Source organism: Chrysochloris asiatica, unplaced genomic scaffold, assembly GCF_000296735.1.
Source record: "Chrysochloris asiatica unplaced genomic scaffold, ChrAsi1.0 scaffold00234, whole genome shotgun sequence".
In the NCBI taxonomy this organism is placed as follows: Eukaryota; Metazoa; Chordata; class Mammalia; order Afrosoricida; family Chrysochloridae; genus Chrysochloris; species Chrysochloris asiatica.
This window is the reverse complement of record NW_006408752.1, coordinates 1,605,607-1,630,495: the sequence shown is the minus strand read 5'-3', so window position 1 is coordinate 1,630,495 and position 24,889 is coordinate 1,605,607. Positions and strand designations below refer to the sequence as shown.

The following is a 24,889-nucleotide window of genomic DNA, read 5'->3' as shown; positions in this document are numbered from 1 at the left end:
TTGTGGATTGAGTGAAAGTTTACAAGGTAGATCATCTCACACACACACACACACACACACATATATATACAGTTATAAAATTGTACAAAAAGAGTCATCAGTTTTACATTCAACAGTTTTACATCATCAGTTTTACATTCAACAAAGCATACACATTGTTTCATTACAATGATTATAATCCCCTCCATGTACTGTCAGTGAACAGTATTTATCTCTATTCACTTTAGTTTTTTTTTTAACACTCAGGCATAGATAATAATTTATACCACCAAAGGGCCCATTCTGCAAGTCTGCCTCCTGGCCACCAGCTCTCAGTTCCTCTCTTCCCATGAATCTAGAGTCCTCAGCTGCTCCCTCTCTTCATGTCCCCATCTCTGCCTCCATCTCTGGTGTTGCTGCTTCTCTGGATAAGATCTCGCATTCAGCTTGTGCTCTTCTTCCTTGATGGTCCTAGGTTTTCTTTGCTGCTGGACTGTAAGATGAACTACTCCCTGTTTTTGTTACAAAACTTCTACCTTTATAATTCTGACCGTCGTAATTAGTCATGGTAACAATTACTCACTGTTGAATCATAAGAATCTTATCCCCATATCTTTTAACCACGCCCATCTAGGCAAGAGGAAAACTATTCAGTGGGGACTCTTTCTTCCCCCATACATTATTAAACTAAACTCCTCCTTGAAACCTTGTCAGCCGGTCACTTCGTGCCTTTATCACCCCTCATTTTAGGTAGCCAATGTCTAAGTTGCCCATCCCTATCTGCCCTGTGTACAGAGGGAATAGCATTGATACTTGATGTGAAGACTCCTTTCCTCTCTGTTGGTATTTAGAGTCACTACCTCCATGAATATCAAGGATATCTGGTAGCGTTGTTGTTGTTGTTGTCAGGTACCATCGAGTCGGAATCGACTCATAGCGACCCCATGCACAGCAATGTCCGATCCTGGGCCAACCTCACTACCGCTGCCACACCTGACACCATCAATGATGCCCCCTGGCCGATCCATCTCATTGGGGGTCTTCCTCTTTGTCTCTGACCCTCCATCTTACCCAGCATGACATCCTTCTCCAGTGACTGTTCCCTCCTGACAATATGTCCAAAGTATGAGAGACGAAGTTTAGCCATCTTGGCCTCCAAGGAGCACTCTGGCTGTACTTCTTCCAAAACAGATCTATTGGTTCTTTTGGCAGTCCATGGCACTTTTAGTATTCTCCTCCAACATCACAATTCAAAGGCATCAATTCTTATACGATCTTCCATTATTAACTGTCCAGCTTCGCATCCATATGAGGCTTTTGAAAATACCATGGCTTGGGTCAGGTGTACCTGAGTCCTCAAGCTGACATCTTTGCTCTTCAACACTTTAAAGAGTTCCTGTGCAGCAGATTTGCCTAAAGGAATACGTCTGGTAGTGTAGTGGTTACGAATTGGGCTGCTAATCTCACCGTCAGCAGTTTGAAACTACCAACTATTCTGCAGGAGAAAGATGAGGCTTTCTGCTCCTGTAAAGTTTTACAGCCTCGGAAACCCTGTACAGGGTCGCTATGAGTCAGAATCGACTCCACAGCACACAACAACAACAACAACAACCTCCATGAGTATAGGTCAAGTTCATCAAACTGTAGCAATTTACCTGCGTTTCCTTTAGCAAATATTGTTGTGTTCTTTTTGTTAATTATTATTTTTTCTCTCCCTCTAGTTGAGTTCTAATTATCAAGCCATCGAGGCTGGGTCAAGTGGGTTTTGTCTGAAACTTTGGGTGTTCTTGTGCACTTCCTCTCACTTCATATCAGCTGGATGCTTCACTTTCCGCTCTAGCCCTCTGTGGCTGTGACCTTGTCCATGGGCTCAGGTGTCCCCTGGTCTCACCACACTTTGGACCAACCAGCCCTTTCTCTTCTCTCTCACATCTCCAGGTCAATGAGAGTCTATGGAATGTGGTTGAACTCAGCCCATTTCTTCATTGCTGCCTTTACCTCTCTTTCACTCACCAGTAGACCAATGTGGGTGTCAGCAAGTGTACATGCCTGCTCACGTATTCCCTTTGAGTTTCAGTTTTAGAGGGGGGTTTGTCCTGAAGGAATTTGATTGCTTGCCTTGATGGCTTCCTGGCAAACAACTTGCTTATTCTTGTAGTAGCCAGTCATACTGCCATTTTTGTTTTGGGTTTATCCTGCTGATCTTTCTTTGAAGATGTATCTTCTGTCACTCTAGCTGTTCCAGGCTGCTCTGCGTGTCCTATCTAGTGGGACTGTCCCACTTCAGAAGGTTCTGGATGGGGCTCAGGATTCCATCTAAGGTCCTATACACTGCAAAGACTTCTCAAGAGGCCTGTTTCACTGGGCAAGTTACAGAACCCCTTTTAGGTATTCCAATCAATTATAAGCTGACGACGGGCTTATAAGCTTTCTGTAATCATGTTTCCCAACCTTCCTTTCTATCCAACTCAAGTGACCATTTTACAATAGTAGGCAAGGGAAACCAATATTCATAAGACAGTCAAGTATCTTAGTATTATTTCCTCTCTTCAAACTATGCCTAGATCCCTGTATCACAGAGTCTTGTTGTTCCAAAGTTGAGCATGCATTGCTATTCACCTCTATTGCATTTAGCCCATGCAAACCTGTTTCAGTGTTCCCCTTACTACCTTGTTCTTCTATCCCCTCCCCCTTCTTGTTATTGCCCTCCCCAGCACCCAAACTATGTGTCTGTCCCTACCCTGTGCTCTACAGTTACCTCACTCTACCACCTCCAAACCCTCCCTCCCCCCACCTGCAGCCCACTGGTAACCAACAACAAACATTTTTTTGCCTTTCATTTTCTTATGGGTATCTTTTCTTAAGCTTTTACAATAATGGTCATATGCAATATTTGTCCTTTTGTGACTGAGTAATTTCACTCAGCATAATGTCTTCAAGGTTCATCCATTTTATGCAGTGGCTTGCAGCTTTCTTGTTATTCTTCAAGGTAGCATAGTATTCCATTGTTTATATGTACCAAAGTTTGTTTATCCATTTTTCCATTGATGGGCACTTAGGCTGTCTTCATCTTTTTGCTATTGTGAATAGTGCTGCTAAGAACATTGGTGTGCATTTATCTACTCCATGTTATGGCTCATATTTCTTGTGCATATATACCAAGTAGAGGAATTGTGGATCATATGGTATTTCTATTTCCAACTTTTTGAGGAAGTGCTATACTGTTTTCCAGAGTGGTTGGACCATTTTGCTTTCCCACCAGCAATGTAGGAGGGTCTCAGTCTCTCCACATCCTCGCCAGCATTTGTTGTTCTTTGCATTTTTGAACTTCACTGTTATTGCTGGTGTGAGATGATATCCCATTGTTGTTTTGACTTGCATCTCTCTGATGACTCGATGAGGCTTTCTGCTCCTGTAAAGATTTACAGCTTCGGAAACCCTGTACAGGGTCGCTGTGAGCCGGAATTGACTCCACGGCACATAACTACAACAACAACAATGACTCGGCACCTAACAACAACAACAAATGGCTAATGATTGTGAACATTTCTTCATATGTTTGTTGGCTGCCCCAATGTCTTCTTTGGTGAAGTGTCTGTTCATGTCCTGTGCCCATTTTTTTATTGGGTTACTTGTCTTTTTCTTGTAGAGGTGTTATAGTTTCCTATAGATTTTAGAAATTAGTCCCTTATCTGACATGTCATTGAAAAAGAATTTTTCCCATTCTGTGGGCTCCCTTTATACTCTTTTGGTGAAATCCTTCAATGCACTTAAGTTTCTAATTTTTAGAACATCCCAATCATCTATTTTTTCTTCTTTTGTTTGTATAATTTTCATAATGTTTCATAGTCTGTGTGTGCCGAGGATTTGTTGTTGTTGTTGTTAAGTGCCGTCGAGTCGGTTCCGGCTCACAGTGACCCTGTACAGGGTTTCCGAGGCTGTAAATCTTTACGGGAGCAGAATGCCTCATCTTTCTCCCGTGGAGCAGCTGGTAGTTTCGAACTGCTAACCTTGCAGTTCGCAACCCTATTCGTAACCACTATGCTACCAGAGTGCCCAGGATTATAGCCCTTAAATTTGTCCCTATTTTTTCATTAATGACTTTTATAATTCTGGGATGCACATTTAGGTCTTTAATCCATGCTGAGTTGGTCTTTGTGTATGGCGTGAGGTAAATGTCTTGTTTCAGTCTTTTGTATATTGGTTTCCAGTTCTGTCAGCACCATCTGTTGAAGAGACTGTGTCTTCCCCACTCAAGGTACTTTGGCCCTTTGTCAAAGATCAGTTGACTGTATGTGGATGGGTTAATTCCTGGATTCTCAATTCTGTTCCATTGATGTATGTATCTTTCATTATACCAGTACCAGGCTGTTTTGACCACTGTAGCCCTAGAGGAAATTTTGAAATCAGGGAGTGAGAGGCCTCCAACTTTCTTCTTCTTCTTAAGCAGTGCTTTGCTTATCCTGGGTCTCTTTCTTTTCCATATAAAGTTTGTAATTGTTTTTTTTTTTCATCTCTCTAAAGAAGGTCTTTGGAATCTGGATTGGGATTGCATTATATCTGTAGATTGCTTTGGGCAGTATTGACATTTTCACAATGTTAAGTCTTTCTATCCAGGAGCATGGTACATTCTTCCATTTTTGTAAGTCTCTGTTGGTTTCTTGTAGTAGTTTCCTTTTTATAGGCTCCCCCTATATTTTTTTAGCCATCTCTACCTGTAAGGGAGTCCTGGTGTGGTGCTGTGGACTAATGTGTCAGACTGCAAAGGTGTTTGAACTGCAAGGTCAGTGGTTCAAGCTCACCAGCCGCTCCTCAGAAAGCCAATTATACAGAGTCACTATGGGTCGGAATTGACTCAACAGCACTTAACAAGAACAACAGCCTGTTAGAGTAGGGTACCAAAGGCATAGGGAAATTCATGGGACTTTGAATGTACCCATTTTGGAGAAGTCTTCCAGTGGGTTCAGTGTTAGGCTGTTCTCTGTAAGGTCAGTGCTTCAAACCCACCAGCTATGCTGAGGGTGTCTGCTCCTGTAAGATGTCCAGCTTCAGAAACCCTAAGGAGTAGCTCTCCTCTGTCTATGAGGTGGAATTCACTTGATGGCAGTGGGTGTAGTTTTTAGGTTTTTATCCACCACAGATGTGTGAGAAAGCCACCGGGGCTGCCGAGAGAGGAGGTGGGCAATGGAAAGGGATTGATTGGTTCTCTACCCAACTTGTTTGAACGAAATCTAAGAAGCAGGTCCTATCTAGCTATCCTGAGGGATGACAGAATGAGATCAAGTAGTCAGGAATTCATACTTTGGAATTCTCATCACTTATATTTCTATTTAGTAGTTTACAGGTCAAATGCTTAGAAAATGTTGCGTGTGCGTGTGCGCACGCACATGTGTATGTGTGTAATAAATGAAAATGTAAACCATTTCCCCCTTTTTACTTTTCTCATGTCTTCATCCCATTAAGTGTCTACATGCTTATGTAAGAAACATGCTCAATATCATGCCTGTTCCACACTGAATAATGCAGTACATGTAAAAAGTGTTTTGAAAATTCCTTGGAGTGTAAGTAGAAAATACTCGACTGTCCTGCAAGCTTTGGACCTGAGCGATTCATGCCCGGGATGCAGTGGGTCTTTACTGGCTTTTTGATGAATGACAGTGTGTATTCCACTTTCTTCATCTTGAATAGTTGCTTATCTGTCAGTTCACTCACCCACTAGCTTGTCTGTGCCCGTCCTGTGTGGACATTGCATTGGTCAACTCTGAACATAAGAGGCAGAGTGTTCCCTCCCAGCATGCCACTCCACTGTGTGGCACACACTGGGCACATCCCATGTTGCTGTAGATTTTCATTTGCACAGCATTAAGCAAAAATGTCTTAGTAATTAATAAGGGAGAGAGCTAGACTATGCCCCTCTGTGTTTATTTTCCTGTAAATGTTCATAATAAAGCTTTACTCCTTCTTTATAAAAGGAGGTACCATTACCCGCTCGGTTGTTTCTCAGGCAATTTAACAAGCATTTTGAACACCTTAATGGCAGCTTTATTCCATCTCATCCTACCCACTGTCTTATGTAATAGAGTTACCCAGGTGCTAGGAGCAACTATTAAGTTTCTCTGACTCTTTGAAGAAGTAATTGTACATGTCTTATGTATTGTCTTTCTTTTCAGAGATACATGGAGAATAGCAGCATAATTGCTTGCTATAATGAACTGATTCAAATAGAACATGGGGAAGTGCGCTCACAGTTCAAATTACGGTATGTAGACATTTGTTAACACCAGGTTAACAGTTCTTTAGAATAACTTGTCTGTCATTACCCGGTGTTCTCAAGTTCTAGCTGATTACCAGGAACTACGAGATGATTAAACAGGTAATGGCAGCTGGTAAATGGCAGGATATACTGGGAACCCCTTGGTAATATGAAATAAATTGGAAGCATTTCTTCTTTTGACAGTATCTCCACTATTTACAGCAGTTTTAAAAACATATCCTAAGAAGTACTGTTTAAGTTTTACACAGTGAGCTCCAGATTAAGAATAACCTGTAAGGATTACTTTTTAACTTTCTGCTTTTAATATTTATGAATTCCTACATGGAGTGTTATGAATAGAGACAAACCATTGAGTTGATTTCTTACGCTGACCATAATAATTGCAATGTTAGCACAGTCGTAATTGTGCAAGGTCTGTTCATGACCTGAGTATGCATGATGTTCCATCATGGAGTTGGTTACATGTCTCTGTAGGTATATGATCCTTTAACATTAGGTCTCCTGTAGGTGCTTGCTTCTGGGATGGGATTCTGGGATGGGAGTCTAGGACTGCTCAGAACTCTGGATTATGGGTGCTCTACTTCTGGGACCTTGTGGACTATCACAGTCCTCACTCATGGACTTGATCAAACGTAACAATTGTGAATATGACACGCAATGGCACCAACAGTGACAACACCAGCTCATGCCTGCCTGTGCTCGGGCTCCCCCCCCACCCCCACCCCCAGCATGAGTTTAGTACTCTGGCTTCCTCACCCTGCCCTAGTGGCACTGTAGGATAAGTACAGGACTGATTAACTGTAAGGTGAGCAGTTCAAATCCACTAGCCACTCTACCAGAGAAAGATGAGGCTATTTGCTCCCATAAAGATTTACAGCCTTGGAAACCCTGTACAGGGTCACTCTGCATCAGACTCAATGGCAATATGGTCCCTCCTCTGGCTGGAGAGTAGGTGGCGGGACTCCTTGTGGGGCCACAGGATGTCAGGAAGATGCCCATGTGACTTCTCAGAGAGGCTGTGATTGCGTTAGGCTTGATGCAGAATAAGCTGACAGCATTTTACTGCAATGACTATAACTCTATCTTGATGAATTATTTTGCATCCTAAGGGAATAAAACTTTCTGAACTTGAGACTTATTTTCCACCATCCTCTGCCCTTTGGGAGGACTGGATTAGCATCAACCTACATATGTAGGTTCTCCTGAGGGCCAGGGAAATTAGTATTTGGATGGAGTTGTTGTTGTTGTTAGGTGTCATCGAGTCAGTACCGACTCATAGTGACCTTATGCACAGCAGAACAAAACACTGCCCGATCCTGAGCCAACCCCAGCCTTAAATTAACAAGGTGAGATTGAACACCTACCTTCTTAGGTGGATGAGTGTAAAAAGGAATTGCAAAACAGTGGGAATTTAGTGACGAATATTGTCAAAGACTTGATAAATGTATATGTAAAATACGTTTATTGGTTTCTTTTTATCTGGATGTTTACTACCTTCACATAACTTCATAGAATTTTTCTAGAAAGCCACATCACCTTTAGTTCAGTAATTTATGTTCTTTAATAATGGACATTCATTATCTTTATTCCTCAAGGTCTCACTGTTTTTAGTTGAGGGCAAAAAGATAAAGCATTTATAGATGTTTCCACAATAAAGAGGATTAGAAAAAGAGATTTCACTTAGATTAAATTCTTTAATTATATATTCTCTACAATGAAAATGAACAAAGTACACCTTATTTTATCTTAAATAAAGAGCTCTGGTAGCGTAGTGGTTACGAGTCGGGTTGCCAACCTCAAGGTCAGCAGTTCGAAACTACCAGCGGTTCCGCGCAAGAAAGATGAGGTGTTCTGCTCCTGTAAAGATTTGCAGTCTTGGAAACCCTGTGCAGTCATTATGTGTTGGAACCGACTCCACGGTACTTAACAACAAACAACAACAAGTGCTTCACTTAGGAGCCCTGGGTGGCATTGTTAACCTCAGTGTTGGTGGTTCAAATCCACCAGCCTCTCCATGGGAGAAATACGAGGCTGGCTGTTTCCTCCAGAAACCTTATGTAGGATCGTTAGGAGTTAGAATCAACTTGATGGCTGTGAGTTTGGGTGTTTTTGGTTTTCCTTGTTGTTAAGTGCTGTGGAGTCGGTTCCAACTCATAGCAACCCTGCACAGGGTTTCCAAGGCTGTAAGTCTTTACGGGAGTAGAAAGCCTCATCTTTCTCCCGCGAAACAGCTGGTAGTTTCGAACTGCCAACCTTGAGGTTAGCAGCCTGATTCGTAACCACTATGCAATGTGATAACATGTTTAAAATTGCAGAAAGTGCCCTATACAGATTCCTCAGTGCCCACCAAGGCTTTGGGGGATCCACACCTCTTAGGGGCATTCGTGGCACCTTCCAATGAGTATGATGAGCAGAAGGGAAAGCAGGTATGGCGATTTTAAATAAACATCCCCATCTAACACCAAGATTCCAAGAAAGACCTTCAGCTTCTTGCTCTGGTGAAATCTGCTTAGAGTCAAGAGCTGAACACTTGTCAAGGTCTTATCAGGTTTACAACTTTGCAAGTTTATGAATACCGTAGGATCGCTATGAGTTGGTACTGACTCAATGGTACGTGACGACAACAGTAATGCTATGTAAGTGCTCAAAGGAGCTGTGGTAGAGTGGTGGGTGTTGGGCTGCTAATCACAAAGTCAGCAGTTGGAATCCATCTTTCACTCCATGGGAGAAAGATGAGAGTTTTCTACTCCTGTAAAGATTTACAGCCTTGGAAACCCTATATAGGGTTTCACTATGAATCAGAACCAACTCAATGGTACATAACTTCTGCTATCACCACCATAACTTCTCAAGTCCCTAGATGGTACAAAGTTCACACAATCGGAAATGAATCCAAAGGTTGAAGATTCAGATGTACTCAGAGTCACTGTAAGACACGTATAACCATCTACTTGTGAAGCAATCACTGAAAAACTTATGGAGTACTTCTGCTCCAACACATGTAGGTTGGAATGAGTTGGAATGGACCCAGTGGCAGCTAGTTATATAATTTCTCACTCTTCACTGACAGGAACTAGTTGGGGGAGCTGGACCCATAGCAGAGGTCATCATGAAATAAGCTCAAGTTCTTAATGGAAAGCCATGTAAAGCTGGTAAATGGATTTGACTCAGGGAGACAGTGGCCCCAGAAAGGAAAGTGTCTCTAGTGTCTTGTCCCCAAACTTTCTACACCCGCTCAAGGCTGACCAGTGAAGAGTTCCTTTCCATCACAGGAATCCAGTATGAGAGCATTCCCTGCAGCAGGGAAAAGAAAGACCAAGTTCTTCATAGAAATACTGTGGTTGATTTCCTCTGAGGCTTTTTTTGTTTTGTTTTTATTGTGAATTGAATGATAGTTTAAAGGGGAGAACATCAGTTCTACACTCATCGTATTGTATTGCATTGCATTGTAATGATTACAGTCCCCTCCATGAATCATCATTCAACAGTATTTGCTTCTATTCCCTCTGTTTTGTTTTGTCTTTTTCTTTTGGATGGACACCAAAACACTCAGAATTATATAATCATTTTAACAACCAAAGGGCACATTCTGATGCTTTTTGACTGTTTTTGAACTGTATCCAAAATTATCTTTCTGTGGGGTGATGAGGTGCATACTGTGGATTTCCCCAAGTGTTATACACCTGGGCCCATCAAATGTTGGACTAGCAACCCACACGATGACCTCCCCTAACTTCCTAAGGCATTCAGGAACACTTTCAACATCTACCTGTACCTCAGAGGCAGTCAAATAACATTGTCATTTGTTGCAGATTGGGAAAATGAGCCTCTTTATTATACAGTGCCAGAATAATTATAGTTTAATTATATAATACTTTCCCCTACAAGTCCGCCCCCAGCTACAGCTAAATATGTAACATTAGCAGCCCTCTGTAAGGACAGTCTGTATTAAAGGATGATGTCGACTTTCTGGGGAAGGTGGGCACTTGTGTCCAGGTCTTCTTGTATGGTGGGCATATTTACTAAACAAACAAAAACAGATCATGTGATCAAAAGATGTGATCTACTTTTAAAATTCTGTTTTGGGGAGTAACTTTTCAAGATGAAAGGATTAAATCACATTTCTGTGTATATCTGATGAAATGCTTTATTGAACAGAAGGGTTCATGAAATGGGAAGTATCTGTGGTAATCTAGGCTCAGTAATGGCCATTTATGTCTTCTAATGTCCTACTACTGCCATTATATCATGGTGGGGGGGCTATGTTATTAAAAAAATGTGGATTTAGCTGTTTGTTGCGAGCTTAACATGATCAGTTTATACTAATGCAGTACCAGCTTTTGTATTAGTCATTAGTTTGATATCTGGCAGTTATCCTCAAATCATCATGCTTGTTTTACTACTTAAAATTCGAGTCCTGGTGTGGCATTGTAGGATAGGCACTGGACTGCTAACCACAAGGTCGGTATTTCAAATCTACCACTTGCTCCTTGGAAACCCTATACAGGGCCATTATGAGTTGGAACCGACTTGATGGTACTTAACAAAAGCAATAATTTTAAATTAGAGTCCTGGTGGGGCCCTGTAGGATGAGCACTAGACTGGTAACTGCAAGATCTGCAGTTCAAACTCACCAGCTGCTTCTCAGGAAAAAGATGAAGCTTTCTCCTCCTGCAAAGATTTACAGCCTAGGAAATCCTACACAAGGTCCTTATGAGTTGCATTCCTCATGTAATGCTATAGGATACACACTGGACTACCAACCAAAAGATTGGTAGTTCAAAACCACCAGCTGCTTCTTGGAAACCCTATACAGGGTCACTATGAGTCAGAACTGGTGGCATTTAACAACGAGTTAAAACTAACTCAGAGGCATTCGGAAAAGCAAACAAAAAACCCAGCAGCAGCCCTGGATTATAGACAATAAACATTTCTGATGGAAACCCACTCTGCATCTTGGTAGTAACAGACATTTTTAGAGCACGTTATCCACACATGGGTTCTGTGTGACAGCCCTGTGTTAAAGGAGCCGAAACCTTCTGCAACGCTGTCCAGGGACAGGTGCGGATATGTAAGCAGTCCCCGCATCCTCTCAGTCCCCTGCTGGTATATGCCTTGTGTTCAGATTCTTCTCTACAAGCTGTCACCTTGACCAGTCCTACCCTTGTTCCAGGTGGCTTCAGTGTGTTTGTGTTTTGTTTTGATAGATTTTAGAACACCTTGAGGGGAGGGAACTGGGAGATGATGTAACCCAACTGCCTTAGCCACAATTGACAGAAGAAAACATGGAGAGCCCGACAGGATCTTAGTAGAGCGCCGTCATCCTGCTTCCAAGTCTGGTGCCATGGTATTCATAGATTTTATGCCAGGACCCTCTTTAATATTTGCTAAAGAAAGGTTTGTTGTTAATTACCATCAAGTAAGTTCCAACTCATAGCGATCCCTTATAGGGTTTCCTTGCGGTTCAAACCAACATTGCAGTTTGTGCTTATCCTACAGTGCCACACCAGGACTCCAAAGAAAGGTTTGGTGGTGGTGGTGGTGGTAGTGTACTGTGGAGTCAGTTCTGACTCATAGAGACCATATATTGGATTTCTGAGGCTGTAAATGTTTACAGGAGCAGAAAGCCTCATCTTTCTCCCGCGGAATGGCTGGTAGTTTCGAACTGCTGACCTTGAGGTTAGCAACCTGACTCATAAACACTACACTACCAGAGCTCCTTTAGAGCTCTCTCCCCAAAAAATGTGGTCCAGTTGTGTTGGCCTGTGTGTATGTGGAGGAGGGATAATCTGCTGGTCCTACAATATTCTTTCACCTTACTAAGAATTTGCTTGGTCTCATTGGGAATTATATTTATTGAAGATTTTATGCTATATCAATAATCATAAAAATGAATGTTTAATAAATTTTAGAGGTTAGATATAAAGATCTTAAGCAGTTCTGGAATTGACAAAAAATAGTAATACTCTGAGGTGTACCTATTTGCATATTTAGTTGAAGCATAAAATTACTTTGATGAAATACTTAGGCAAGAGAGGATGTTATCATTTGATAAACTGTTTTATTTATGGCTTAATTATCTAGCTCTCAAAGTTAACTAATTGGTCCACATAGAATGTGTTTCTCCACATAAACTTTAAGTGTCTTTTTAGAGCACATCTCACATCTGGAGTACATTACTGCCAGAGTATAATGCTTTCCTGTGGTGCTAAGTAGACGCTGGGCCTAGGTACCTAGAAAATTCTACTGATAAGACTGGCTCTGGCTTGTCTCTTCATTAGAGGCAATGCCTTAACCACTTTGGTAACAGTTTTGAAGTCTTCTTTTATTCTTTTTTCCTGATTTTAAATAATTGAATTTATAAATGTAACAGTGGTAATAGGAGAGCATACATTCCAAAGCAGGTAGGCTGGAGTAATTGAAATAAGAATATAGATGACAGACATCAGGAATTACAGGTTTATATTCTCTTCTCTGCTTACCCATATCTTGATTATTTGTTTTACTTACCCTCACATACTAATATCCTCTGCAAATATAGGAACACTACTGAACCACTGAAGGAGCTCTGGTAGCGTAGTGATTACGAATCAGGCTGCTCACCTCAGGGTCAGCAGTTCGAAACAACCAGCTGTTCCATGGGAGAAAGATGAGGCTTTCTGCTCCCATAAAGATTTACAGCCTCGGAAACCCTATACAGGGTCGCTATGAGTCAGAACAGACTCCACGGCACACAACAACAACAACAACTGAACACATGGAGTACTGCTGTGGCGCTGTAGGATAAACATTAGATTGCTAACTGCAACGTCAGTGGTTCAAACCCACCAGCTGCTCTTAGGAAACCCGATACAGAGTCGCTATGAGTTGGACTTAATGGAACTTAATAGCAACCCTGGTGTGGCACTGTAAGATAAGCATTGGATGGCTAACCACAAGGTGAGCAACTCAAACCCACTAGATGCTCTCAGAAATCCTACACAGGGTCACTGTGAGTCGGCACACAAAAACAAGAACAGTCCTTCTGTAGGCCTAAAAGCCTTCATTTTTCATGAAGGTGATAGCTGTTAGCGATGGTAGATTCAACTCGTATGCATAACAGAAGGAAATGTTGCCCAGCCTTTCTTTGTCTTCTTCACAGTAGACCACTCCTGGGGTTGTTGTGCCTGTCCATCTCACTGAGGGGCTCCCACACTCTTACTGACCAAACGTGATGTCCTCCTGTAATGATTGAGCCTTCCTCATGGCATGTCCATAGTAAGCAAGTTAGACAATTTATGAAGGTTACTGTGGTATTCTTAAATACAATCTTTGGTGTGACATTTCAGGTATACTCATGAGAAAAGCTAGGTTATGATTCATTTTTCTTTTGAACAAAGGTCTTGAGAGTCTTAGAGGACAAGGAAATACCACTCTGATCTTACAAATAAAATAATTGCCATGCTTTGAATTCTTACATTGTTCCAAGCATTTTGAGAAATGCCTCACATAAACAGTATTGATCCTCTTAACAACCTGTACAATACATACTATCATCCTCATTTTACAGATGAAGAAACTAAGGACCAAAGAGAATAAAAGGTTGCCCGAAGTCCTGTAATGGGCAAAATATTCAGCCAGATTCCATTGAGTTCTTTCCACCCTCTCCTTTGCAAACAAAACAGGATGACAAAATTGGGCTGCCTATACAAATGGAAAAAGGAAACCATGTTTTAAGATCTATTTCATAAAAAGAAATGTCAATCCAGTAAATCAACATATTTGTATTGTAGTGTGTAAGATAGCTTTAGCTGTGATTCTTCAAACAGCCAGTACAAATAACAGAGCTCTGGGCACTAAATAACTTACTGTATTTGGAGCTGCTCTAGATTTGGAAGTTAGTTAAAAGGGTACCCAAGAATTTGAGAGCCTGGCATGGTATAGCTCAGCTTGGGGGGTTCTGCCATGTTTGCCTTCCACTGTACCAGTGGATGTCGTTGCAGCAAAGTTCCATAAATCCTTGTTTAGCTGAGATATTGAAAGAAAGGAGGAAAAAAATGTGTCTGTGTCTCTGTCAAAAGGTCAGAATACCTCAGATGCAGTGAGTCCCTAATTAGATTCTTCTAATTGATTGAGACCTGACTTTCCCTTGATCACAACTGTAAATGGAACAGAAGAATGCATTTGACACAGAACGTGGAGGATTCATAAGGCCATCTCCTCTGTGTCTTTGTTCTCTTGGGTTGGAGTTAAGTTTCATTCAGCCTACGTGTAGTTCATCCCATGAGCCATGAAGGTTTTGTTGTTGTTGAATTACAATTCTTCTCTTTGTATCATATACACAAAAATATATGCCGTTTATTCATTTTGTTTCAAAGAGAAGGTTGGTTTGTTTGTTTTCCTTTTTACAAAGTACATTAATATTAAAAAGAATGTATGGTTTTATGAATCTGGGAACAGTTCAGTAAATTCACTGAAGAAGCGCCCAATTTTATAGCAGAAATAACCTGTCTTTTGCAACCTGCAGGGCCTGTAATTCGGTGTTTACAGCATTAGACCACTGTCATGAAGCCATAGAAATAACAAGTGATGATCACGTGATCCAGGTAAGGAACAACTTTATCTCAGGTGTCATCAAGATAAGAGTGTTTGAAATACGAGCCCCCTGTTTTAAGTACTTTCCCATAATTCACACTTTTCAGCACATTTACTTTGGAGAAAGGAAAATCAAAGTACACAAAGCGGATTCAGATCAACTTAACCTAAGAACTAGGTATCAACAAAGAATTAAAAAACGTATTTGTTCAGATCAGAGCCTGTGGGTTCATTGAAAGAGATGTAGTAAGTTCTTTGGACCATCTGTGAAAACATTTACACAGAAGTAAATCTTAACCGTGGAGCAAATGCTATGAATGTCAATGGAAACAGAATATACTCATTTAGTTACCTGCAGTTGGTATTCTAATTATAATGCACTTTTATATGTTAGTAGTTTTGCTAATGTAATGTGTAGAGTAGAAAACTCTTTGTCAAGATAATATTTTATTATGCTTTTTGGAAAGTAGTACATCTGCTTTTTAAAAGTGGTGTGTGAGGTACATTTCGCCGTAGTTGGTCCTGGCTTACATACACTTCGATACAGTAGCCCACAGTGGGAGCTGTGGTGGCTGTCACGAGTAAATTCCCAAAGTCAGTGTTCCACACAGGAGCCTCACAGCTGCTTTCCCCCAACACCCTCAGCACACAAACAGACAAGGAGCTCTCATCCTGGACCAGTAACTTCAGTAGCTCCCATGCGAAAGCCCTATTGTCAGCTTTCTGTTGCTGCTGTAACAACCATGAACTCGGCACCTTAAAACAACATGAGTTTATTATTCTTGCATTTCTGAAGGTTAGACATTCAAAATGGATTACTGGGATAAAATCAGGGTTATCAACTGTGCTATATTCCTTTTGGAGACTCTAGGGGAAAAGAAAATTCATTTCCTTGCCTTTTCCAGTTTCTGGAGGCTACCTGCATTTCTTGGCTGTATGCTTCCCTCCAGCTTCAAAGCCAGCATTGCAACAGCTTCAAATTTCTAACTCTCTTGCTTCCCCTCTTTCACTTATTAGGACCCTTTTAACTACATTGGACCCACATGAATAATACAGGATTATCTCTCCATCTCAAGATCCTTAGTTTAATCAAATCTGCAAAGTCTCTTTTGCTATTATTATTAAGTGCCTTTGAGTCAGTTCCAACCCATAGAGACCAAGTATAGGATTTCCAAGGAGTGGCTAGTGAATTTGAACTGCCGACCTTGTGGTTCAAATCGAACTTTCAGTCAAGTGAGTGCTTAGCCTACAGCGCCACACCAAGATTCCTCCTTTGCCATGTAACTTATATAATCGTAGGTTTCGGGGCTTCAGATATGGAAACTTGGGGACCATTATTCTGTCTACCATGCTGTATCATGAAGCACTTTCATTGAGTTCTTTCATTTCTCATCAGTAACCCTATGAGAGAGACATAATTGCACTTATGATATACAGATAAAGAAACGGAGGCCCAGAAACGTAAGAGTACTTGTCTAAGAAAATCCTGGGCTAAAATATGGAGCCTATTCTTTTGAGTACAAAGCCATCTCCTGGTTCCCTATTGGACTGTCTTTGTAGAAGTCACTTTTCTAACTGCCCCTTGAAATGGATCTGAAGGCGTTCTCATGGTGCTCCTATTCGTAGTGTACCTGTCCCTGGTGCTGCCTCCTGGACCACAGAGAAGGTCAGGTGTGTTGCCATTCCAGACAAAGACAGATCCACATCTGTTCCACTTATGTCCTGACTTGAGCATCCCTGTTTAACAGACATGGGTAGTAGCTAGGTTGGGATTTCAGTGATGAGGAGAAAAAGAGATCTTGCCCTCTACTCACCTACTTCACTTGCTATCTGATGACCACCCTTTTAAACAAGGAATTATAAGTCCGTCTTCAGAGTCCTGGTGTGGTGCTGTAGGATAAGCACTGGACCACCAGGTCAGTTTAAACTGCAAGGTCAACTCTATACATGGTCACTTAACAACAACAAAGTCCATCTCCACTCTGAAGTTATCAATTGGTGATTAGAACCATGTATTTATGGGAGAAGGAAGATGGTGGTGGTGCCGCATTATGATATGAAGAAGCCGATGTAAGGGCAGGAGTGCCTGGGAGAGGGTATTGGGGGGCACTGTCACTGCTTGGAAAGAGAAACACATCCTGAAATAAGACTTTCCTGACTTTGCAGGGGTTTCTGCCTCAGGGACTCCCTGTATGCTCCCTTTAAAATTCCCCCAGTGGTGTAAATACAAAACTCTCAAAGCAAGAGAGCAGAAGGAAGACAGTGTATCAGGGATGTTGTATGTAAGGGGGATATTCAAATAACATTTGGGCTATCGATTTCAAGATGAGTCATTAATGGTGAGAATTTTCATCATTCTTACATGATGCCAGGGGTCTTCTCAGGAATTGCTTCTGAATAATTTATGAATCTCTGAGTATGTACAGATACTTGGAGGTTAGGCAGTGGCATTTAAAATTTAGGAACAAGATCCTTCTCTTTGGCTTGTTGTCTATTGTTAGGTGCTGCTGAGTCAGTTTCAACTCGGCAGCCATATGTACGACAGAGTGAAACACTGTCTGGTCCTGTGCCATCCTCACAGTTATTATCTTTGAGCAAATTGCTGCTGCCACTGTGCCATTCCACATCATTGGGCAGTAGGAGAGGTCCTCTTTCTTGCTGTCCCTCCACTTTTCCAATCACGGTGTCCTTCTTCAGGGACAGGTCCCTCCTGATAACATGTCCCAAGTATGAGAGACAAATCCTCGCCATCCTGGTCTCCACGGAGCATTTTGGATGTGCCTCTTCTAACACAGATTTGTTTATTTTTCTTCCAGCCCAATGTACTTTTAATATTTCTTCACAGAAACCATAATTCAAATTTATCAATTCTTCTCCAATACTCCTTAGTTATTGTCCAACTTTCACATGCATGTGAGGTGACTGAAAATACCATGACTTGGGTCAGGCCACCTTAGTCCTCAAGCTGACATCTTTGTTCTTGAACACTTTAAAGAGATCTTTTGCAGCAGATTTGCCTAATACAAATTTGATTTCTTGAATGCCTTCCTTGAGTGTTCATTGTGGATCTAAGCAAAATGAAGTCTGTGACAACTTCAAAACAATCTTTTCTCCATTTATCATGTTATTGAGTATCTACCTAGTCTGTCTAAATGTCTATTTACTTTAAAATATCTACTTGCTTTACAACACTTAAATGATGTTTACCATGGGCAAGGTACACCTGTAAGCATTTTGTACACTCTTTGTGGTATTGTATAAAACAATGCTTTAAACAATCTGGGAGAAAGATGAGGCTTTCTGCTCCTGTAAAGATTTACAGCCTCAGAAACCCTGTATAGGGTTCCTATGAGTCAGAACCGACTCCACAGCACACAACTAACCAACCGATGGTATTATACTAATTTTTCAGATGAGCAAACTGAAGACCAGTTAAGGAATTTATCCAAAGTCATGTAGCTAGTAATTGGCAGAGCCAGAGTTGGAACATGGGTGCCTTGGTTCCAGAGTCCATGCCCTGGGGTACCTGCTGTATTCTAAGGCTACATATTCCTGAGCTGAAAGGAGGACCTTGGCTTCTATCTATATTTTCAACCTATTATAGGGATCCTGGTGTGGTACTGTAAGGGTAAGTATTTGACCTCAAGGTCAGTTTGAACTGCAAAGTTGGCAGTTCAAATTCCCCAGCTGCTCCTCAGAAACCCTATACAGGGTTGCTATGAGTTACTGTTAACTCAAAGGCACTTAATACAATGAAAACAACAATGGTGAGAATTTTCATCATTTTTACATGATGCCAGAGGTCTTACATATGAAAATGTATGAAAATATAGTCAGCAAATAAGGAAAGCAATGTATTCTCAGTTCCCATCTATTTCATTATCAAATATTTACTAAACTGTCCTGAGTATACAAAGGTAAATCCAACATAACCATAGTCCTTGTTGATTTAATGTCTAGTGGGAGAGACAAAAATACATATTTAAATTTTGCACAATAAATGCACTAGAAGTCCACAGAGGAGACAGCAGAAGACTTTAGGGTGCTGCCAATTCAGATGGAGCAGGGACTCAAGACTTCCTGAGGAGGTGAGGGATATGTCGGAGTGGGTGAGGTAGAGAGATGGGGAAGGGTATTCTAGGCAGAAAGAGGGATGCAGGTGGAGTGGACCCAGTGAACAGGGGCTATATCATAAGTGATGCTCTGCCCAGTCTAAGAGGGGCAGTGGCTCTGTCACGTGTATGTCATGGAGTCAGGACAGGTCTGGAGACCAGTGAAGGCAGTGCCACTATCTCCTCCTTGTCAGTTACTCCATCAGGCCCAGAGATGAGACTCCCAAGCCTCCCCCTGGCCCCTTCAAGCTTGGGTTCATTCATTCATCAAAGCTATGTCCGCAAAGACACAGCTCTCCAAGTGTCCTTGCCACACTCATCCCATTAGTGTTGTCATCACGGTCAAGGGCAAGAGTGAGCACAGCTTGCATGAACATATCTGAAGCATGCAATGGATGTGAATTTTACCTAGTGAAACCTGTGACATAGCTGCAGCGTCCCCTGTTTTCCTGTATCTGTTGTCACTTGTCCCTCTCTACTCCTTACTTAATGACTGTGCCCTTGGAAAAGAAAGTAGAGGTGGGAGCCAGGAGTCAGCCCGGGTAATAACTCCAGATTCTAGAGCCCCTGGTAGAATTTTGTAAAAGAACCTTCTGAGTCTGCTGGTCCCAGAGATGTGTCGAGGGGAACATCGCTTCACACACCCAGCTCCCAACACTGAGGCTTCCCTGCCAAGCAGTTAACTGAACATGTTGTTCAAAACAGGCCTGGAGTGCCCTACATGATATGTGCCATGCGATCCTGTACAGGGTTTCTGGGGCTATAAATCTTTACGGGAGCAGAAAGCCTCATCTTTCTCCTGTGAAACAGCTGGTGGTTTTGAACTGCTGACCTTGCAGTTCGCAGCCCGATTTGTAACCACTATGCTACCAAAGCTCCTTATGCTACCTGAGCTCCTTAGTCTTGATTAGATAGTGGCAATTAGAAAAGAGGCATGAGAGACCAAACTGCCATCTTGCCGAGATGTGACTAATCTAAGCCAAAACCTCTTTGTGTTATAATTTAGTTTTATTTCAGTTTTTCCTTTTCTCCTGGGGCAGCAGATAATGAAGGAGGCCCACCGAAAGCTGGTATGAGTGGAAGAGGGCTTCCTGCTTTTTCCTGTTGGAGAATTTTTTTCCTGTTTTCTTACAGGGTATAGAGATACTAGGATAACTTGCTGCTCAGAAGGGAAGTAACACTGTGTAAAGACTTACATTGTGGAGATGAGTGAGGGCAAGTGTGGGGCTAAAGAGAACTGATCAGCACCTGTAACGGAGAACAGCCGCCCTGAGAACTTTTTATTTGACCTCCCAGTGTGTGCCCTCTGTGTCCTGACACCAAGCATTCCTACAGAACACACATTCTACCTCCGGTTCCTGCACTGACTGTAACCTCCTCCCCTTAACAGTATGTCAACCCTGCCTTCGAAAGGATGATGGGCTATCACAAAGGGGAGCTCCTGGGGAAAGAACTCGCTGAGCTGCCCAAAAGTGATAAAAACAGGGCAGACCTTCTGGACACCATCAATACGTGCATCAAGAAGGGCAAGGTGGGTCAAAAAAGCAAAACAAGCCCCCTCCCGTCTCCCCAGGGCCTTTGCTTCTGCAGAGTTCTTATGATGTGATATTCTGAAGATCTGAGTGTGTGATATTGCTACTTAAATGGGGGGTGGAGGGGGGTGTTATGCTTGCCAAATGGCTACTCTGAGAGAATTTTGGACACTAAGGCTGTGGGGATTATACTGATAACAGGATCTGATGATTCTGTAAAATGAAATTTCATCCTTTGTATGAAAATCTCTCCCCTGTCATTGCTGGGGTATTGGTGCCTGTCTTTGAACTAAGTTCCACTCCAGAGCTGTTGTGTTTCCATTTAGCTGATGTTGGGGGAACTTGACGTATTTAGTATCACTGTTTACAAGGCTCCTGGTTTTTTGGTTGGTTGTTTATCTGTTTTGTTTTTGCCAGTTTCCCCTTTATTCATCGTGGTTCATTGTAGGTGGGTAGGTTACTTCAGGCAGATGAAGGCGACAGAAGGGATGCAGTAGGGATTATCCGTCAATCCTCTCCTCCAGGCAAACATTGACTCTCAAAGCTGGAGCTACTTGTGCAGTTTCTTTTAAGTATTCTGAATGCTTCCTCATGTATTATTTCTATCATCTTCTTTTCTCTGGTGTGAAGCAGTTGGACAGACGTTATAGTCATTGAATAGGGAAGAATAAAGATAGGTCTAATATTTAGAGATGTCATGAGTTTGCATTATATCAGATGTTCAAAATTACTCAAAAACCCAATTGGGGGAATGAGATTGAAAAGGAAACAAGACATTGTCAACTCCTCCTGAAAACTTGCCAAAAGCTCCCGGCCACACATCCTGTGCCCTGATACATACCATAGGTCATTCACCTTGCTGGAGAGCAGTATGAAATAGCTGCAGAGAACCTTAGTTTCTGATTTAACCTCTCCTTCCCTGGGGTCACTTGGCTCTTCATCCCACCCCAGAGCTTGCTTTGCCTTATCCATAGAAACTCTGCATAGAGCCAGACTAACTGACAAGACACCTTGGCTAGGAGGCCACCCAGGGTGTAAGAAAAATAGACTGTGGGAAAAGTGAGAGAAAATTTCAAACTAGGTCTTCCACTTCCTAATGTGGGCAGGTTAGTACATTAGTTAGAATCTCTGAGCCTCAGTCTACTCGTCTGTAAATTAGGGGGTACTATCCGACTCACGAGGTTGCTGTGAAGATCCCCTTAGCAGAGTCCCTGGACCAGTGACAGTTTCCGAGGGGAGAGGAGGGACTCCACAGCTTCCCTCTCAGCTGGGGGAATTGGTCACCTGTCCTGGGACCCACAGGACAGTCTGGCCGTGGGCATGCTGAGCGGGAGTCCGCAGTGCATTTTGGCTTCTTGATCGTCAGTGTTGCTGTGGGTACAGTGTGAAATGTAATGGAAGCAAGCATGTGGGAACATTCTTACTCAACCTGATAAGACCCTCTGTAAAGCAGCCAGAAGTCACAGCCACTGAAGGCATTTTAAGAGCTGTCTTTGTCCATGTAGGAGTGGCAGGGGGTTTACTATGCCAGACGGAAATCCGGAGACAGCATTCAACAACACGTGAAGATCACCCCTGTGATTGGCCAAGGAGGGTGAGAGCAAACTCTTGAACTCTTTTAGCTGGAGATAAAGACGTAGGGCCCACAAGGTGTGTATTTGCATTTTGAAATGCCAGCGTAAGGATTAGACCCACAAACTCAGTAGAGTTGAGCTGTACAGAGCCCATACACACCAAAGATACCTCTGCCCTCTTGGCATCACCCTAACATAACTGTCCCTCCCTTCCCCTTCCTGCTATGATCTTTTATGAAGTATCATCCCCCAACTGCCTACTTTCACCTTATCGTCTCTGGTTCCCTTGTCCCCACTATCCTCTGAAGCGGTACACTTTTAGGTCTCTGCCAGAACTCGCTGGGTGCAACCCGCTCTCCAGGCTGGCATGGGTCTTGTTCAGTACAGGGTAGGAGAGCCCTGGTGGTCACTGGTTAAGGAGGAAGTGGTGTGTGTGACCAGGAGCTGAGGGAATCTGATTCCAGTTCAGGTCAGATTATCATAAAAGCGTATTTATTTTGTGGGGAGATAAAGTAAATATTCAATTCCTTCCCCTTTTCCCCCACTTAATTTTGTGAGAAGGTTTACAGCGTCAAAGAGGATTCTGTGACAAAAAATCACCGATGCCCCTTTGTAAGCCAGCCTGAAGGTCAACACCCACAACTGTGTGGGGCGTTTTGGAAATAGACAAGCTGACAGGGAGCCTGCCAGTAGCTGGAACAGAAAAGTTCCACCAATGACTCTTAAGATGATCTGATTAACAAACTAAACATTCCATAAAACCAACCAAGTATTTGTGAATTGTTTCCCTCCAATTTCACTTGATTTTGAGCCTCCATCCATTTAGAGACCACCATCTAATATCTCATGCCATTTTGTTATTGATGGTCCCTTATACCTTTACTGTGGATGGTCTGGGCACAGATAGGCCCCTGGCACATCGCAAAGCTGCCCCCTGGGCCCTCCTCCTGTGCAGCACCGGCCTCCACTTCACCACAAGCCCCAGTGTGCTGAGTCTCTGGGAGGGAGACAGTGCCCATGGCTGTCCCGTTGTTTTTATCATCAACTTTACACCAACTCCCCAGAAAACTGAAACTAAGAATTACTTTGTGTATGTGTGACTAGAATGACTAATAACTGAAGCAGAACACCACTGCCCAGTAATTTCTGTCAGACTACAGGTTTCTGATCCTTCTGACTTTATAGATAACAGGAATAAGTCCTTTTGTCCAGTGTTATTTTTCCCAACTGTTGCAGACAGTGAAATCTCAAAGACAATTCCTGTTTAGGAAATTTTTACCTCTTCCTATTTGGTGACACTCATTACAAATTAAACAGTACTTTCAATGTTCTCTTCAGAAAGCTCTAGAGAAAACTGAACTAAAGGAAGAGAGAGACAAAGAGAAGTCATTACTATAAAATCTTAACACAAGTCTCTAGATTTCATGGCGGGGCTGAGGCACCTGTAGCCATTTGCTTGGGCTCCCTGTGGTCATGAGCAAGACCGCAAGCTGAGTTTCAGGATCCAGTTACTTCCTTGAAATAAGACGATGTTTCTCTGCCTGAAAAACACCATTATATAATGATGCCCATGCTATGAAGACTATAGAATATAAAACATAAGAACAGTAACCATGGAATTTGGTCATTGTTCAGATGAGCTTTTTTTTAAATATATAAGCTATAAAATTATTAGTGTCAGCAGAATTAAAACTAATTTTGTCTATAGTAGCATTTCATCCTATTACTGAAGCTATATCTATGAGCTAAACATCAGGAGTCAGTTATAAAATGAAATACCCATTAAGCAAGTGTTCCTGATTCTACTCAGTTGAGAACAGAGGTACAGTTTGTAAAGACATGTATGGGAAGCATGTGTGACCAATACATTTTCTATAGATTGAGCTTAGTTTGAGTTTTAAATCTGCCCGAGAAAAGACTCTGGAGTTTTGCTTTAAGAAGACTCTGTTGATGTTTTCATTTGCTGATTGTTGAATCATCTCCTATCTGACTCACTAATAACTGGTTATTTATGTTATTAGGAAAATTAGGCATTTTGTCTCCCTCAAGAAACTGTGTTGTACCGCTGACAATAATAAGCAGGTACAGTATTCAGTTCGCTTCATTTGCTTTGTCAGCTTGTCCACGCATCACTCTCTCCACTGTGCTCAGCTTGGCTTTCTCCATATTATTGTAGTTGCCAATTAAGAAGGTTTATGGGAAAATTAGGCTCCTCTGACAAACACTCAAAAACTTTCTTTCTCACAAGTCTATACTACTTGATTTGCAGTCCATATCAGTTTGGATTTAGTTTCTGGCTGAGCTCTAGACTAATGTGTTTTGTTTGTTTGTTTACATTTTCATTGTAAATTGAGTGAAATTTTACAGGGCAGATCAGTGGTTTTACATTCAACAAATCATATACTTTGTTTCATTACAATGATTACAATCCCGTCCATGTATCATCAATTAACAGTATTTCTCTCTTTTCATTTTAACTTTTAAAAAAAACAAAAAACAAAACAAAACACTTAGACATAGGTAATAATTTACACCACCAAAGGGCACATTCTGCAAGTCTGCCAATTCTCAGTGCCTCTCTTCCCATGAATCTAGAGTCTCCATCTATGGTGTCACCGCTTCTCTGGATAAGGTCTTGCATTCCACTTGTGCTCTTCTCCTTGATGGTCCTAGGGTCTTTTGTTTCTGGACTGTAAAATGAACTACTCCCCCCATTTTTGTTACAAAACTTTTACCTTTACAATTGTGACAATCACAATTAGTCATAATAATAATTACTCAGTATTGAATCATAAGAATCTTATCACTGTCTCTTTTTACCAGACCCATCTAGACAAGATGAAA

General features: G+C 41.9%; 1 protein-coding gene across 5 annotated transcripts in view; it reads left to right on the top strand.

Annotated features, from left to right (window-relative positions):
* PDE8B (phosphodiesterase 8B) overlaps positions 1-24,889 on the top strand; it is a 350,779-nt gene that overhangs the window by 212,980 nt on the left and 112,910 nt on the right. For 3 of the 5 annotated variants that reach the window (XM_006873284.1, XM_006873286.1, XM_006873283.1), the window contains 5 exons: positions 6,150-6,238; positions 14,760-14,838; positions 20,330-20,470; positions 21,977-22,065; positions 24,067-24,127. In XM_006873284.1, coding sequence (XP_006873346.1) covers positions 6,150-6,238; positions 14,760-14,838; positions 20,330-20,470; positions 21,977-22,065; positions 24,067-24,127 — 459 coding nt within the window. The remainder of the gene's footprint in view (positions 1-6,149; positions 6,239-14,759; positions 14,839-20,329; positions 20,471-21,976; positions 22,066-24,066; positions 24,128-24,889) is intronic. The other 2 variants (XM_006873285.1, XM_006873287.1) reach the window with 2 other exon arrangements.